General features: G+C 44.7%; 1 protein-coding gene across 1 annotated transcript in view; it reads left to right on the top strand.

The window, feature by feature from the left end:
- Positions 1-613: 613 nt before the first annotated feature.
- The window catches only part of NPC1 (NPC intracellular cholesterol transporter 1), a 54,716-nt gene continuing 40,136 nt past the window's right edge, over positions 614-15,193 (top strand). The window contains exon 1 of the mRNA XM_045458694.1: positions 614-817. Coding sequence (XP_045314650.1) covers positions 734-817 — 84 coding nt within the window. The 5' untranslated portion in view covers positions 614-733. The remainder of the gene's footprint in view (positions 818-15,193) is intronic.

Below are 15,193 nucleotides of genomic sequence, written 5' to 3'. Positions count from 1 at the left end.
TCAGGAGCCTCGCCCACCGCCGCGCTCCGCCCCTCGCGCTCCGGGATCACAACACCGTCAGGCCACCGCGCGGCACCGCCCCGTATGTCGCGGAAGCCCAGGCGCGGATTCCTTTTTGGGTGCTGAGTTCGTGGCGGAGAATTTGCTCGGAATGCTAATCGGGGCCGAAATAAATACATATTCCGCTGAGGAGTGGGATCGGAATTGGGAAAACAGTCTCCAAACGCTCCCATTTGCTAAAACCTCCTCGCCCACGGTCCCCAGCCCAGGAAAGACAAAAACGGGGGAAAGTTAAAACATCAAAACCACACGCTTTCGGAAATATCCTCCCAGGCCAGATTCCAGAAGTTCGGCTGCCCTGGTCTGGGATCCCTACCCTATATCGCACCCCCAGAACCTTAGAACCACGAAAAGCTAAGCTGGTAACCCAGAGGCCGCCCCGCCTGGTGCCGGTGGCACAGTCCGGCCCAGCGGCCCAGTTCGGCCCCGCCCCCCCAAGGCTGGGCCCTGCCCCCTGCCCCGCCCCCCCTGGGTCGACCTCGCCCCGCCCAGAACGGATCCTGGGCGTCCCTGCAGGGGCACCACCCAGAAGGAGGAGGGGCCAACGACGCCTTCCTCTTTCCTGACGAGCGCTGGCTCTCCGCCGCCGTCACGCGTCCCCGCCCTCCGCCGGCACGGGATCCTGAGCCAGCCCCGCGCGCAGAGCCGAGCCGAGTCAAGTCGAGTCTCGCCGATGTCCGCAGCCCCGCACCAAGGCAGCATGACCGCGCGCGGCCCAGCCCTCGGCCTCCTCTTGCTGCTGCTGTGTCCCGCGCAGGTGAGGGGACGCCCGCGACCCGGGAGGGCTCGGTGGGGGGGCGAGGAGGGCCGCGAGGCTGGGGGGAAGGTGGCGGGCGGTGCGGCGGGGAGTGCGTCCCGTTCCCTGAGGGGACGCGGGTCCAGTGGCTCCTGGGGAAGTTGGTCCAGCGATGGAGCCCCCGGCGCCACCCCCCAGCCCCGACTCCGGTTTCTTTCCCCGGCCACGCACTTTCCCCTGTGATGGCAAGTGGAAGCGGCTTGTTTGACCTTTGAGCTCATTTCATCTGTGGCCACCTAATTTCTGGGCTTAGGATGTAGAATCAGAGGGAAGGACGAAAGTGGGTACAGAGAGGGAGGGATGTTATTTATTTAACCTGCCTTAAAAAAAAAAAAAATAGTCCTGCCACATGCACACGAACTCTATGAATTTGTTCACAATATCCGACCACTCCCATCGGACCAGGTGGGAAGGGAGGTAAAGAAGAAACAAACTGCCAAGCACCAAATTGAAACAGTCCTAAGTAAGTCAGCTTGGTTTTCTCTAGAGTGCAAGTTACTTGTTATTAACTCTTTTATGTCTTCAGAAACTGAGGCCCAGCAGGGGATAATTGAGTTTCCCCTTGTCACAATATTAACTAGCTACGGAATGGGGCCTAACTCCCTGGGTCAGCTTTTCCTTGGTTCAGTATCCTAGGGCATACATGCCTCACTGCTATTTATTATTATTGTTGTTGTTGTTGTTACCTAAACGTTAGGTGTACAGCTTCATAATTTAATATCTGTATACACTGCAAAGTGATCCCACAAGCCTAGTTACCATTAATAACCATACAGTTGCCCTTTCACCCATTTTGCCCAACCCTCAACCCCCTTCCCCTCTGATGCCTAGTCTGTTATCTGTGTCTATGATTTTGTTTTTGCTTTATTTTGTTTTGTTAGATTCCACATATCAGTGAAATCACCTGGTATTTGTCTTTCTCCATCTGACTTATTTTGCTTAGCTGTCCAAATGGCAAGATTTCTCTCTTTCTTTCTTTCTTTCTTTCTTTCTTTCTTTCTTTCTTTCTTTCATAGCTGACTAGTATCCCATTGTATAAATACATCACATCTTTATCCATTCATCTGTCAATGGACATTTAGGTTGTTTCCATATCTTGATTATTGTGAATAATGCTGCAGTGAATGTAGGGGGTACACATATCTTTTTGAATTGGTGTTTCCATTTTCTTCTGATAAATATTCCGAAGTGGAATAGCTGGGTCATATGATAGTTCTATTCTTAATTTTTTGAGGAATCACATAATATTTTCCACAGTGGTTGTACCAATTTACAATCCCACCAACAGTATACAAGGGTTTCTCTTTCTCCACACCCTCACCAACGTTTGTCATTTCTTGTTTCTTTGATAATATCCATTCTAACAGGTACAAGGTGATACCTCATTGTGATTTTGATTTGCTTTTCCTTGTTAGTGATCTTGAGCATCTTTTCACGTGGCTGTTGTATGTCTTGTGTGCCATCTGTATGCCTCTGAGGAAATGTCTGTTCAGATCTTCTACCCATTGTTTAATTAGGTTGTTTTTTTTTTTGGTTGGTGTTGTCGAGTTTTGTGAGTTCTTTATAAATTTTGGATATTAACCCTTTATCAGGTATGTGGTGTGCAAATATGTTCTCCATTCAGTAGGTTGCCTTTTCATTTTGATGATAATTTCCTTTCCTGTGCAGAAACTTTTCAGTTTGGTACAGTCCCACTTATTTATTTTTCTTTTTGTGTCCCTTGTTTTTGGAGTCAGATCCACAGAGACATCACTAAGACTGATGTCAAGGAGATTACCACCTATGTTTTCTTCCAGAAATTTTATGGTTTCAGGTCTTCCATTCAAGTCTTTAATCCATTTTGAGGTAATTTTTGTAAATGGTGTAAGATAGTGGTCCAGTTTCATACTTTTGCATGTGGTTGTCCAGTTTTCCCAATACCAGTTATTGAAGAGACTGTCCTTTCTCTGTTGTATGTTCTTGGCTCATTTGTATATTAATTTTCCATATTTACGTGGGCTTATTTCTGGACTTTGAATTCTATTCCATTGATCTGTGTCTTTGTTTATACCAATACCACATTACTTTGTTTACTATAGCTTTGTGACATAGTTTGAAATGAGGGAGTGTGGTATCTCCAGCCTTGTTCTTCTTTTTTAAGATTGTTTTGGCTTTTGAGTATCTTTTGTGATTCCATATAAATCTTAATATTTTTTGTTCCTGTTGTGTAAAGTGAACCATTGGAATTTTGATGAGTATTTCACTGAATGTGTGTGTAGATTGCTTTAGGTGGTATGGACATTTTAACAATATTCTTTTAATTCATGAGCACAGATTATCTTTCCATTTCTTTGTGTGTTCTTCAGTTTGTTTTATCAGTGTCTAATAGTTTTCACCTCCTTGGTTAAATTTATTCCTAGATATTTTATTCTTTTTAACGTAATTGTAAATGGAATTCTTAGTTTCTCTTTATGAATTTTCATTGTTAGTGTATAGAGATGCCACAGATTTCTATACATTGATTTTTGTATCCTGTGATTTTACTGAATTCATGTATCATCTGCAAATAGTAACAGATTTTACTTTTTCCTTTCTGATTTGGATGCTTTTATTTCTTTGGCCCAATTGCCATGGCTATGACTTCCAATATTATGTTTAACAAAAGTGGTGAGAATAGGCATTCTGTTCTTAGATGAAGAGCTGTCAACTTCACCATTGAGTATGGTATTAGCTATAGGATTGCCATGATGGCCTTTGTTATGTTGAGGTATGTTCCTTCTATATCCACTTTGTTGAGAGTGGTTATATTCATCATAAATGGATGTTGAATTTTGTCAAATGTTTTTTCTGCATTTATTGAGATGATCATATACTTTTTTGTGTCATCTTGTTGATATGATGTATCATATTAATTGATCTACAGATGTTGAACTATCCTTGAATCTGTGGAATAAATCCCACTTGATCATCATGTATGATCCTTTTCAATCATTTAGATTTTGTGTGCTAATATTTTGTTGCGGATTTTTGCATCTGTGTTCATCAAGAATATTGGCCTGTAATTTTTTTTTTTTTTTAATAGTGCCCTGGTCTGGTTTTGGTATAAGGGTAATGCTGGCCTCATAAAATGTGTTTGAAGGCTTTTCCTCCAAGACTTTGAGTGTAGGTATTAAATTAATGTTTGGTGGAATTTGGTAGGGAAGCCATTTGGTCCTGAACTTTGTTGGGAAGTTTTTAATTACTGTTTCAATCTCCTTGCTAGTAATCAGTCCCTTCAGATCTCCTATTTCTTCATAATTCAGTCTTGAAAGATTGTATGTTTCTAAGAATTTCTCCATTTCTTCTAGGTTGTCTAGTTTGTTGGCTTATAATTGTTCACAGTAGTCTCTTATGGTCCTTTGTATTTCTGTGGTATTACTTGTAACTTCTCTTCCATTTCTTGATCTTGAGCCCTCTTTTTTTTCCTAGTCACAGACTGAAAGTGAAGGGATGGAAAAAAATATTCTGTACAAGTGGAAATGGAAAGAATACTGAAGTAGCTATATTCATATCAGACAAAATAGACTTTAAAACACAGACTGGGCGCCAGGGTGGCTTAGTCGGTTAAGTGTCTGGCTTCTCCTCAGGTCATGATCTCACGGTTTGTGGGTTTGAGCCCTGCATCGGGCTCTGTGCTGACATCTCAGAGCCTGGAGCCTACTTGCGATTCTGTGTCTCCCCCTTTCTCTCCCTCTCTCCCTCCCTCCCTCCCTCTCTCCTTCTCTCTCTCTCTCTCTCTCTCTCTCCCTCTCCTTCCCTGACTTGTGCTCTATCAAAAGTAAATAAAAATTAAAAAAAAAACAAACCCACAGACTAATAAAAGACAATGAAGGGCATTCATTACATAATGATAAAGGGGTCAATCCAGCAAGAAGATATAACATTTATAAACATATATGCATTCAACATTAAAGCACCAAAATATATAACACAAATATTAACAGACCTAAAGGGAGAAATTGAAAGATACAATAATAGTAGGAGATTTTAACATCCTACTTTCATCAACAGATAGACAAAAAAATCAGTAAACATCAGCTTTAAATGACACATTAGACCAGATGGACTTAATGGATATGGACAGAACACTCCATCTAAAAGCAGAACACTCAATCTAAAAGAACACATTCTTCTCAGGTGTGCATGGAACATTCTGTAGGATTGCATGTTGGGTCACAAACAAATCTCAATAAATTCAGTAAGGTTGAAATCATATCAGGCATCTTTCCCAACCTTGGTAGTATGAAACTAGAAATTAATTACATGTATAAAACGGGGTCGGGGGTGCCTGGGTATCAGTCAGTTAAGCATCTGACTTCAGCTCAGGTCATATTCTCTCGGTTCATGAGCTCAAGCTCCACACTGGGCTCTCTGTTGTCAGTGCAGGGCCCACTTAGGATCCTCTGTCTCCCTCTCTCTCTGCCCTTCCCCCACCCCTCAAAAATTTTAAACTAGAAAAGCATCTCTTTAAAAAAAAAAGAAGAAAACAGGAAAACCCACAAAAGCGAGCATATTAAACAACATGCTACTGACCAACCAATGGGTCACTGAAGAAAATCAAAGGAGAAATTTAAAAATACTGAGAGAAAAATTAAAACAGAAATATGACATACCAAAATCTATGGGATGCAGCAAAAGCAGTTCTTAGAGTGAAGTTAATAGTGATACAGGCCTACTTCAAGAAAGAAGGAAAATCTCAAATAGTGTAATGTAACTTTACACCTAAGGAACCTAGAAAAAGAGCAAACAAAGCCCCAAATTAGTAGAAGGAAGGGAATAATAAAGATCAGAGCAGAAATAAATGAATTAGAAACTAAAAAGATGAAAAATGATCAATGAAATTAAAAGCTGGTTCTTTGAACAGAGAAAATTGACAAACTCTTAGCTACATTCACTGCTATTTCTGTGTCTGCAGTTTTCTTTTATTCATTCATTCATTCATTTATTTTTAAATGTTTATTTTTGAGAGAGAGAGAGTGTGTGTGTGTGAGAGGGAGAGGGGCAGAAAGAGGGAGACACAGAATCCGAAACAGGCTCCAGGTTCCACGCTGTCAGCACAGCGCCCAGTGCCAGGCCCAAACCCATGAACCGTGAGATCATGACCTGAGCTGAAGTTGGACGCCCAAGTGACTGAGCCACCCAGGCACCCCTGCTGTTTTCTCTTTTAAAACTAGGGGTGGAGGCTCCTGGGTGGCTGAGTTGGTTACGCCCAACTTTGGCTCAGGTCATGACCTCATGGTTCACAAGTTCAAGCCTCAAGTTGGATTCTCTGCTGTCAGCATGGAGCCCCACTTCAGATTCTCTCTCTCAAAAAGTAAACAAATTAAAAAAAAAAAAAGAAGAAAAAACAGTGGTTGAAGGGAGGTGGGTGAAAGTCTAAGGATATAGCATAGTGCTGATTAAACCAGATGAGGATGCAAGAGTGAAGGTCTGGGAATTCGGTGACCTTGTGCCCCCCTCATGGACATGTCAGTAACGAGGAGGTAGTAAATCAGAAGGGAAAGCAAATTAGGGAGCTTCCCTGGACTAGGAGACCTCTCAAATTTCTGGGTAGTTCTTGGAAGCAGGTAGGTTTTGCTGACGTGGTGAGGGCCCAAGAACCAGGAGAAGAGCTGTGGCTCCCTCTCCTATGTATGTAGAGCGGCTCCCCAGCAGTGTGGGCTTGTGGAATAGCACACATTTGGTATTTGGTGCCTGGTTGGGAGGGGGGCAGAAGAGAGCAGGTAAGTGGTTTGGAATGGGGTCAGTGGGTAGACCACTCACTAGCTCTTGCTTTGGACACATTGCTCTGTCAAACCTTAGTTCCTTTTCAAGACAGACAATACCTTGTAGGATTATTGAGGTTGTTGAGTAATATGGCATATGGAGAGACGTTATGACTGTGGTAAAAACTCAAGGAACAGTAGCACTTCTGTGCCTTTAAGAAAATACAGCTGTTCAGTTTCCCTGGAGTTTTAGGTCACGATCTAGTAGACAGGCTTCACACTGGTAAGTAGCTTTAACTTAACTCTGAAATCCTTTTACCTCAAGGTAGTATCCAAGGCTGATGGCCAACGAGTGCATCTCCTCATAGGACTTTTCGGGTAGGTCAGAGGTTCATCATGAGTCTCTTGCAAAATGCCTGGATAGGTCTGTAAATCTAAACTGGAAAGATTCCTTTGTTATTTTACAAATTAACTCCCTCACAGGCTTTCAGCACACCTGAACAGGCTGGGGGAAGAAGGAGAGGGGTCTGCTTTGAGAATTCTTACCAGTGATAACGTCTTGTCTGGGTTCAGTCTGAGCACTCAGGAAGTTCTTTCGCAGAATTAACAGGCTAACTGTCCTTTGGGGGGATTTTTGCTTTTCTTAATTTTTAATTTTTACAGATGATGAAATAACATTACTAGATTGCGTGGCTTTTAAGCCTTGTAGTCACCCAAATAATGTGTGCAGTTTTGAGAAATCACATATAGATCTCCTGATTGTAATTTTTATAAGCTTTTTTTTGAGGAACTTAGAGCATAGTGAGGTCTAAGTAGGAATTAAGCCATTAAAATGGCTTTTCCTGAATAGATAGGAATGGTTTAATCTTTCAACCTGGAGAGCATTGAAGAAAACCCACATTCACCCCAATTTCAGATGGTTAATCTTTCCCAGTCTCTCCTACTCCTTGATTGATACTGTGCTCAGATACCTTATTAACATAAGTAATCAAGGGAAAATGAGGTTTTTATTTTAGCGAGTGGGCAGAAAGAAAACGGCTTGCTGAATAGGTCTTTGTATTGCCTCAGTGTTTGTCATATTACCCAGAACAAAGAATCCCTCTGGTCTGAAGACAGTATGATCTCTCTTTCCCGGGTGATCCTTCCCCACCCTCCACTGCTCCCAAAAGGGAGGCTTTTCAGGGTGTTTTAAGGATGAGATATTACCTACTGCGGAAGCTGGTGTTAAACCATCTCTAATCTGATCATGGGCGCCCTTTCTGCCCTGTCACCCACAGCTCTGTGAAGGGCATCAGCTCTCCGGCCAAAAAAAAAAAACGACTTAACGACTTGTTATCAAAACCCTGCCCATCTTCCAAGGCCCAGTTCAAATGCTACGTCATCCGGGACATTTGTTATCCTGTTCCCCCAACTAGAATGCCTACCTTCCGAAGCTGTAAATCTGTGTTTATACTGCAGCAGCAGCTTTTACCTATCTGTGGGTCTTGACTCTTGCTCTCACCAAGAGTGATCCTGGGCAAGCCAGTGATCCCCTGGCACCTCAGTCTCTTCCTCTGTAAAGTCGGGTTAACAACTATGCCTGTTTCTCACGGTGCTTATGGAAAGACAGAGAAATATTGTTTGAATTGAAGTACTAGATTACAGGCTCCTTGTGGGCAAGAACTGTATTTTACCAATTCCACCATGGCCAAGACTCTCTTTTTGGAGTCATCAGATCATTGGGCCTTTGTGGGTTTAGGTGTGGGGATAAAATGGGGGAAGGATTCAGAGGCATTGCTTTCTGGATGATAATCAATAATCAGCTGTGGCCCAACAAGTTTTTTGCCTGGACTATGCCTCTTATTTTCAGTTTTTGGAATATTTGCTTTGGCAGGAAAACTTTGGGGAAAAAACCAAACCTGTCTCTATGCAAGCATGCTGTGGGGGGATTTAAGAAGGAAGCTTTAAAATTTGTTCTTTATCTTATTACTGTCCCTTGGGCCACAGAGGAACTCCAGTTCTTGTCATCCACTAGTTTCATAAATATAAAGTGGTTGGTGTGGGTAGTGTAGATACAAAAGTAGATCAAAGGAGTTACCTACACAGAAAGCAGTCTAAACTGTAAAGTGCTGTGTAAATGTTAGTAGTTTCTTTCTCTATCTTGTTCGTAGTTGAAGGGAAGAAGGATGAATACATAAAAATGTACAATACAATGAAAAATGTGCTCTAACAAAGGTAAGGACAGAATATTACGGGAGTCCATTTTTGAACTGACCTTTGGAGGGCGAATTAATTCTTAACAGGTAGGCAAGAAGAAAACTGGAGAAAGCAGGGGAGAGTTACCTAGTTGTTACTGAAAACCAGACAACTGTATATTTGAAAAGGGTGAATTTTATGGTAAGTTATCTCAATGTTTTTAGAAATGATGTTCTAGATTACAAGAATCTAAAGAAAAAAGAGTTACCTAATTTTTGCATAGTATTCCATTGCTAGGACACATCTGGTCTCATCTTAACACCACAGAACCCCTTTAAGATAGATGGGATTCTGCGTTCCCTGTTTTACAGGAAATTAAGGATATTAAGGCCTAAGTTTGTGCCAACGTCACGTAGCTGATAAATGGCAGACTAGGGGTTGAGCCACGGTCTTCTGACTTCTGTGCTCTAATTTATTCAGACTCAAAATATTGGTACCAGATTACTTATATTTAGCAAGCTAAATCGATCAGCAGATGTTCAGCAGATGTTCCAGATGGCCAACAGGGCGTTTCATTCAAGGCTTGCTCCTAGTTCCAGTCTGGCTTCTCCAGAATCCAGCGATGAATCAGGGGTGGGGTTAGCCTGGTGGCCTGGCCCTTTGTTCATTTGCCACACTGTATACATATTCCATAGGAAAAGACCTGTGCACAGTATACATTCCCATCTGCTGTTTTGTTTTAGTCTTGTGGCTTTTGGATTATTTTTCAAATTTGTGAGTGCTAAGGCTCAGAAATGTCTGATGCCAACTAGTAGTGTGACCTTGGGCAAGTCACTTAAACTTCAAGCTAGTGGGGTTATTTGTAGAGTGAAGACTTGCTGAGCCTATCTAAAAATGTATGAAGTAAACACCCATTAATAGGCACACCTAGTGGTCACACAAATTATCCGTTGTTATGTGGATATGTTTACCACGTTAGCTATAAAAGAGAGTTCCAGAGATTTCCATCATTAGAAGTCACACCAGAGCAGCCTCCGCCCCAAATATCCTGCCATATTTTTTGGTCTGCCTACCAGACTCCAAGGAAGGAGCAGGCAGCTTAATCTCTGGATAGGATTCTCTGTGTCTCTCCATCCTATCCTGCGTTGTCCTGACTGGCCAGGCCAGCCCCCTTGCTCCCTGCAGAGGCCTCTCCCTACCCCCTAACCAACCCTCCCTTGCTGGAGCTTGAGCTGGTGTGTCTCCGGGTTCTGCCATGAACTTTACCCATCCAAGACAGTGGCAGAGGTGAGAGGACCCGGCCCTCCACTCCATGTGCCGTGGGGTGGCCGAGAGCAGGCCCAGAGCTGAGGGTGGTCAGTGGTGGTAACACTTGACAGCAGCCTGGAGATGTACTTAGAAAGTTGTAAATGGTCATCATTATTTCCACAAGTGAACACATTTAGGTAGAAAGAGGGTAGTGGCTGGGACAGCCCATCATTGGTGCACAGTGAAAATCTGAGGACACATCTATACAAACTGAGCTGGAGTTTGAGCAGTGCAGCAGCTAGGGGGTGAGGATAGCAGATAGGATGGAGAATGCTTAACCTGGCCTTCAAAATCTTCTTTCTCACTGTTGGTTTTGTTACTTAGGAGCCATGTGACCTTAGAGAATCTTCTGTGAGCCTTGGTTTCCGTACCTACAAAATGCTGCAATACTACTCCAGAGGTTATCTGAGAAATACATGAGGCAATGAGGGAAGGGATCACTGAACTTCATGCCTGGCATGTGGTTGATGTTCACTAAGCATTTTGTTATGAGTTAGTTAATACTTGAGATTTATTAAAGGCCGCCTGGAGTGTAGGATTCTGTTGCTGATGCTCAGAGCTTCTCCATCTGATAAGATGTGCTTTTATAGAGTTCCCTATTAGAGTCTGTTTTGCAGTTGGTGTAGTTGTCGACATATAGCAGAAGGGTTTTTTTTTTTTTTGTTTTTTTGTTTTTTTTGCTGAACTATTGTTTAAAGAAACTTCCCAGGGCACCTGGGTAGCTTCAGTCTGTTAAGCCTCCGAGTCTTGATTTCGGCTCAGGTCATGATCGGATGAACTGTGAGATCGACCTCTGTGCTGACAGCACTGAGCCTGCTTGGGATTCTCTCTTTCCCCTTCTCCCTCTGCCCCTCCCCTGTTGCGCTTTTTCTCTCTCAAAATAAATAAACTTTAAAAAAGAGAAAGAAAGAAACTTCTGTCCACTCATCTAGCCAATAATTAAACCCTAGAGCATGTTGCGAAACAGCCATGTGACCTGACCTTTAAAAGTAGAGATTCTCTAGCCTTGTAACTACTAAATTCTCGTTTAAAGCCAAAATAACCAGTAGTTCTCGTTTCTGAACTTCTTACATAATTCATTTGAACTCCTTCAACTCATCAAGAGATTTGATGGTTTCTGGGTTGATGGACATTGGATAAGGTACTATAGAGACTTTGAAAGGAAATAAAACACCTGGGCTTCTGCCCTTTACACTTTTATGGTCTTACTAGGGAGTTGAGACAATAACCAGAAACTACTCATGGAACCTCTCTCTACATACGTAAATTTGCAGTTCTCATTCATTCTACTTCATCGGGCAGGAGCCCACAAATCACACAGCCTGGCCATAGGCTATTGTTACGAATAAAGTTTTCTTCATCACCCCTACACCCATCATGTACCTGTTGTCTGTGGTTGCTTTTGAGCTACAACAGGGTAGTTGAGTATTTTCTACAGAGACCTTATGGCCCACAAACCTACAGTACTTAATATTTGGCCCTCTGTGGAAAAGTTTGTCAGCCTCCATCCCAGGGGATCCACGTAGGAGCTTGTGGAATGTAAGTGAGGAGCAGATATCACTCACCGGAGCCCTGGGCTCAGAATACCTGCTGACTTGAGTGGTGAGGATGATGCCTCTGAACACTAGCCAGGTGCTGCCTGGAGCTGACCTACCTCTGTCCCCAGAGAGCTCACCTGACCGGGAGAGCACGGTGCTGGAACCAGGTGAGAGGAGTCAGAGTGAAACTTAATGGAGGTGACAAGTCTTGGGAGAGGCTTTTAAGAGTCGGGGGACATTCCAAGATGGGTAGGGCTGAAACCTGTGAAGAAGCACTGGAGTCTGGCCTTGGGGACCTGGATGAATTCAGAGAAGGGCTGTTTAAGCTGAGCCAAAAGCCAGCCTGTGCAGGGTCATCCAGATGTATTTGTGAAAAAGCTGTTTAGAAGTTACCACACCTTCTTAATGATAGAGAACAGACAGGGTTGATGGAGGGAAGTGGGTGGGGGATGGGCCAGATGGGTGATGGGTATTGAGGAGGGCGCTCGTGATGAGCACTGGGTGTTGCATGTAAGTGATGAATCACTGAATTCTCCTGAAACCAATATTGCATTGTATGTTGACTAACTAGAATTTTAATTAAAAAAAATTTTTTAAGTTACCACACTTGTATGTTTTTGTGTGTATATGTCTCTACAGGTTTGCCTGTCAGGAGGAATTAAAAGCCTAATAGATTAGCAGCAGTTAAATCTGAGAAAGGGGGCGGAGGGATAGAGAAGTGGGAGTGGGACTTCCAGTGTTATTGCACATACATCTGTGATGTGTGGGTTTGCATGTTTGTGATGAGTGGGTATGGAGTCTGTAATTAAAGAAAGTTAGGGCTCAGTTGGTTAAGCGTCTCACCCTTGATCTCAGCTCAGGTCTTGATCTCAGGGTCATGAGTTCACACCCTATGTTGGGCTCCATGCTGCGTGTGGAGCCTACTTAAAAAATAAAGTCTATAGTCATTTATTTTTAACATTTTAGGAATGGGTACAAGTTAAAAATGCTTCAGTAAGATCGTTCTTGTGGTTATAAATAGCTCCGTATGACTGGTCGATGACCACGAGACCAACTGGGAAGAATTGTTATCCTTTAGACTCGGGTCTCCAGGACTTGAGTGGAACTTTAACAAGACGTGTCGTGTGGCACTCAGACCCATAGTTTTTTACTGTTTGAACGGATGGTCATGCTTCTTTGTTAAGTCCGAGTGTGATAACTGACAGAGTGCTCTGTGCAGTCTTTGCTCCTGGACTTTTCCAGGAAGGACATCTGAGCTCATGTTTTGTGGTAAAACACATAATATAAAACTGACAGTGTACAGTTTTTAAGTGTACAATTCAGTGACATTAAAGACATTTTTGTGCCGCCACCATCCATCTCCAGCAGCGAGCTCATGTTTGATCAGGTGCACTTTGGGCTCTGGCAGACCTCAGACGTTGGTAGGTTTTATTTCAGCGTTGCTTCCTTCCCCAAGTGGATGTTACTGATACGAAGTCGGCATTCTTGTATCACGGTAAAGGCAGCTTTCAGCCACACCTTACTTTGGGAAAGCGTGTGCCCTGTGGTGAGCTGTTGGTCGCGTGGCCCACCCCTGGTCTCGGTGTCGGCATGTGCCGCCATGACATTCCAGAGATCCTGAGGTGTATCCGTCGTCTTTGTCGATAGAGTCCTGACTGCCCGCTCTGCTGTGGTGGTTTGGAGACTGGAAGTCCAGGCGTTTGGAAGCCAGTGAGCTTCTTGGTGGGATACAGAGATGAGCATGGCCCGGCCAGTGGTCCACTGAGGAGTGACCCTCCGGGTAGCGTGGGTAGGAGTTCCAGCTTCCGAACCAGCCAGGCCTTGGGTGGGGCCTCAGATGAGTCACTCCACCTGTGTAACCCTCAGTTTCCTTATCTGTAGAATGGTATTGCTCTAGTACTGACCTCATAGATGGGAGAATTAAGGAAAATAACAGGGGCACTCTTAGGAAGTCCCTGCATGCTGGGCCAGGCGGCGGCGGTGATGGTGGTAGCGGTGCTGGCAGCCCTCCCAGAAGCAGCTGGAATGATGGAGCTCAGGGAGGGAGGGGCTGTGCTTGGCTGGGTCGCGATAAACCCATGGGGGAGGTGGTGGTTGGAGAGTGGCCCTGGCAGGTAGCAGGGGTGCAGGGGTCCGCAAGTCTCTCTGAGTGTGGGACAGAAGATGAGGAATGGGAGGGAGACGAGCGTGCACCCCGGAGCCAGGTGAGGCGTCTGGAGCTTGTCTCAGGCGGTGGGAAGATGGCTTGTAGGCTTCTGAGCATCAGAGAGCTTTGGAGCCTCGGCTCAGGAAGAGCCCACCTGGCAGCTGTGCCTAGGGGACGTGCTGAGGTCTGCAGAGGAGGCGGCAAGGCAGTCTGCATGGGAAGGAAGGGGTGCCAGAAACTGCACCTCACTGGGAACTTCCCCAGGAGGTACCTGGGGCTTTGAAACCCCATGAAGAGAGATTGGTGGAGGAGGAAAGATTGGTGTCCTTTGGAGCACCTGGGGCACCTGGGATCGTCAGGCAGGTAACTGGAAGGGGAGCTGGAGAGAAATAGGGGTCATTTGACCAAGAGGGAGAATGATACTGGAGGAACGTTTATTGGCAGGAGCAGGTGAAGGGATGCACAGAGAGATGAGGTTGAGAATGTGGAAGAGAGGGGTCGGGCGGTGGAGGTCCCCTGGGAGGCTGAGGAGCGCGGCACCAGCGGCACCAGCTGGGCCGGCGGCGGCTCTCGCTTTCAGCTGTAGGTGAGGCGAGAGGGAGCTGAGGTGGAAAAGAGGGCTCCCCCACCGGCTGAGCTGTGTGAGTGAGTGCACACCTGACCGTGCCTTGCACAGGGTGGGATCGGGAGAGGGTGTGGTGCTAGAGTGAGGACCTTAATTATGCAGGCAATTATATTTTACTGAGAGTCTGTTTCTGGAACTAGAATGTTCCAGTTTGAATCCTAACTCTGCCCCTCTTGGGCAAATTGGCCTCTCTGTGCCTCTGTTTTCTCAACTGTAAAATGGGTATAACTGCACTTCCCTCATCAACTTGTGAGGATGAATTGGGTTAAAAAATGAAGAACAGTTGAAACTGTGCCTGCCACACAAGTAAATGGCTTGCGAGTGCCTTTGGGCCCCACTGGCCTGGGCTACCTCCAGAGGCAGGATGACTTTGGGAAGCAAATCTGTTAGCATTGAGTCAAACACAATTTTCCTGGGCCCAAAGAAATCTAGGTGTTTTATTTCAGGTGTTTTACTTCAGGTCCTCTTTGCTGAGGTCCCAAAGAGTTGGAAGACAATAATGATCCCTTGCATTTGATTGTATAGCTTTACAGTTCACTAAGTACTTCCACATATATTCCCTTATCCGATCTTCGCACCAAACCTGTGAGATGCGCAGGGGTTATGAGCTGCTGTTCACAGGGAGCAGAACTGCTCAACACGGTTTCAGTAACCTCCAGCTGCAGGCAGGCCCAGCAGGCACATTGACTGAGAGCCTCTTGAGCTCTGAGGATCAGAACCCAGGACTCCTGACCTCCTCCCACCCCCCTGCCCCACCCCTCTTCTACCCCATGGATGGAAACAACCTTGAGATAAAGACGGGCATTATGAAGGATGACTGGG

The sequence above is a fragment of the Leopardus geoffroyi genome, chromosome D3 (genome assembly GCF_018350155.1).
Source record: "Leopardus geoffroyi isolate Oge1 chromosome D3, O.geoffroyi_Oge1_pat1.0, whole genome shotgun sequence".
Lineage (NCBI taxonomy): Eukaryota > Metazoa > Chordata > Mammalia > Carnivora > Felidae > Leopardus > Leopardus geoffroyi.
Note: the sequence above shows the minus strand (reverse complement) of the source record. Positions and strands in the feature narration are given on the sequence as shown.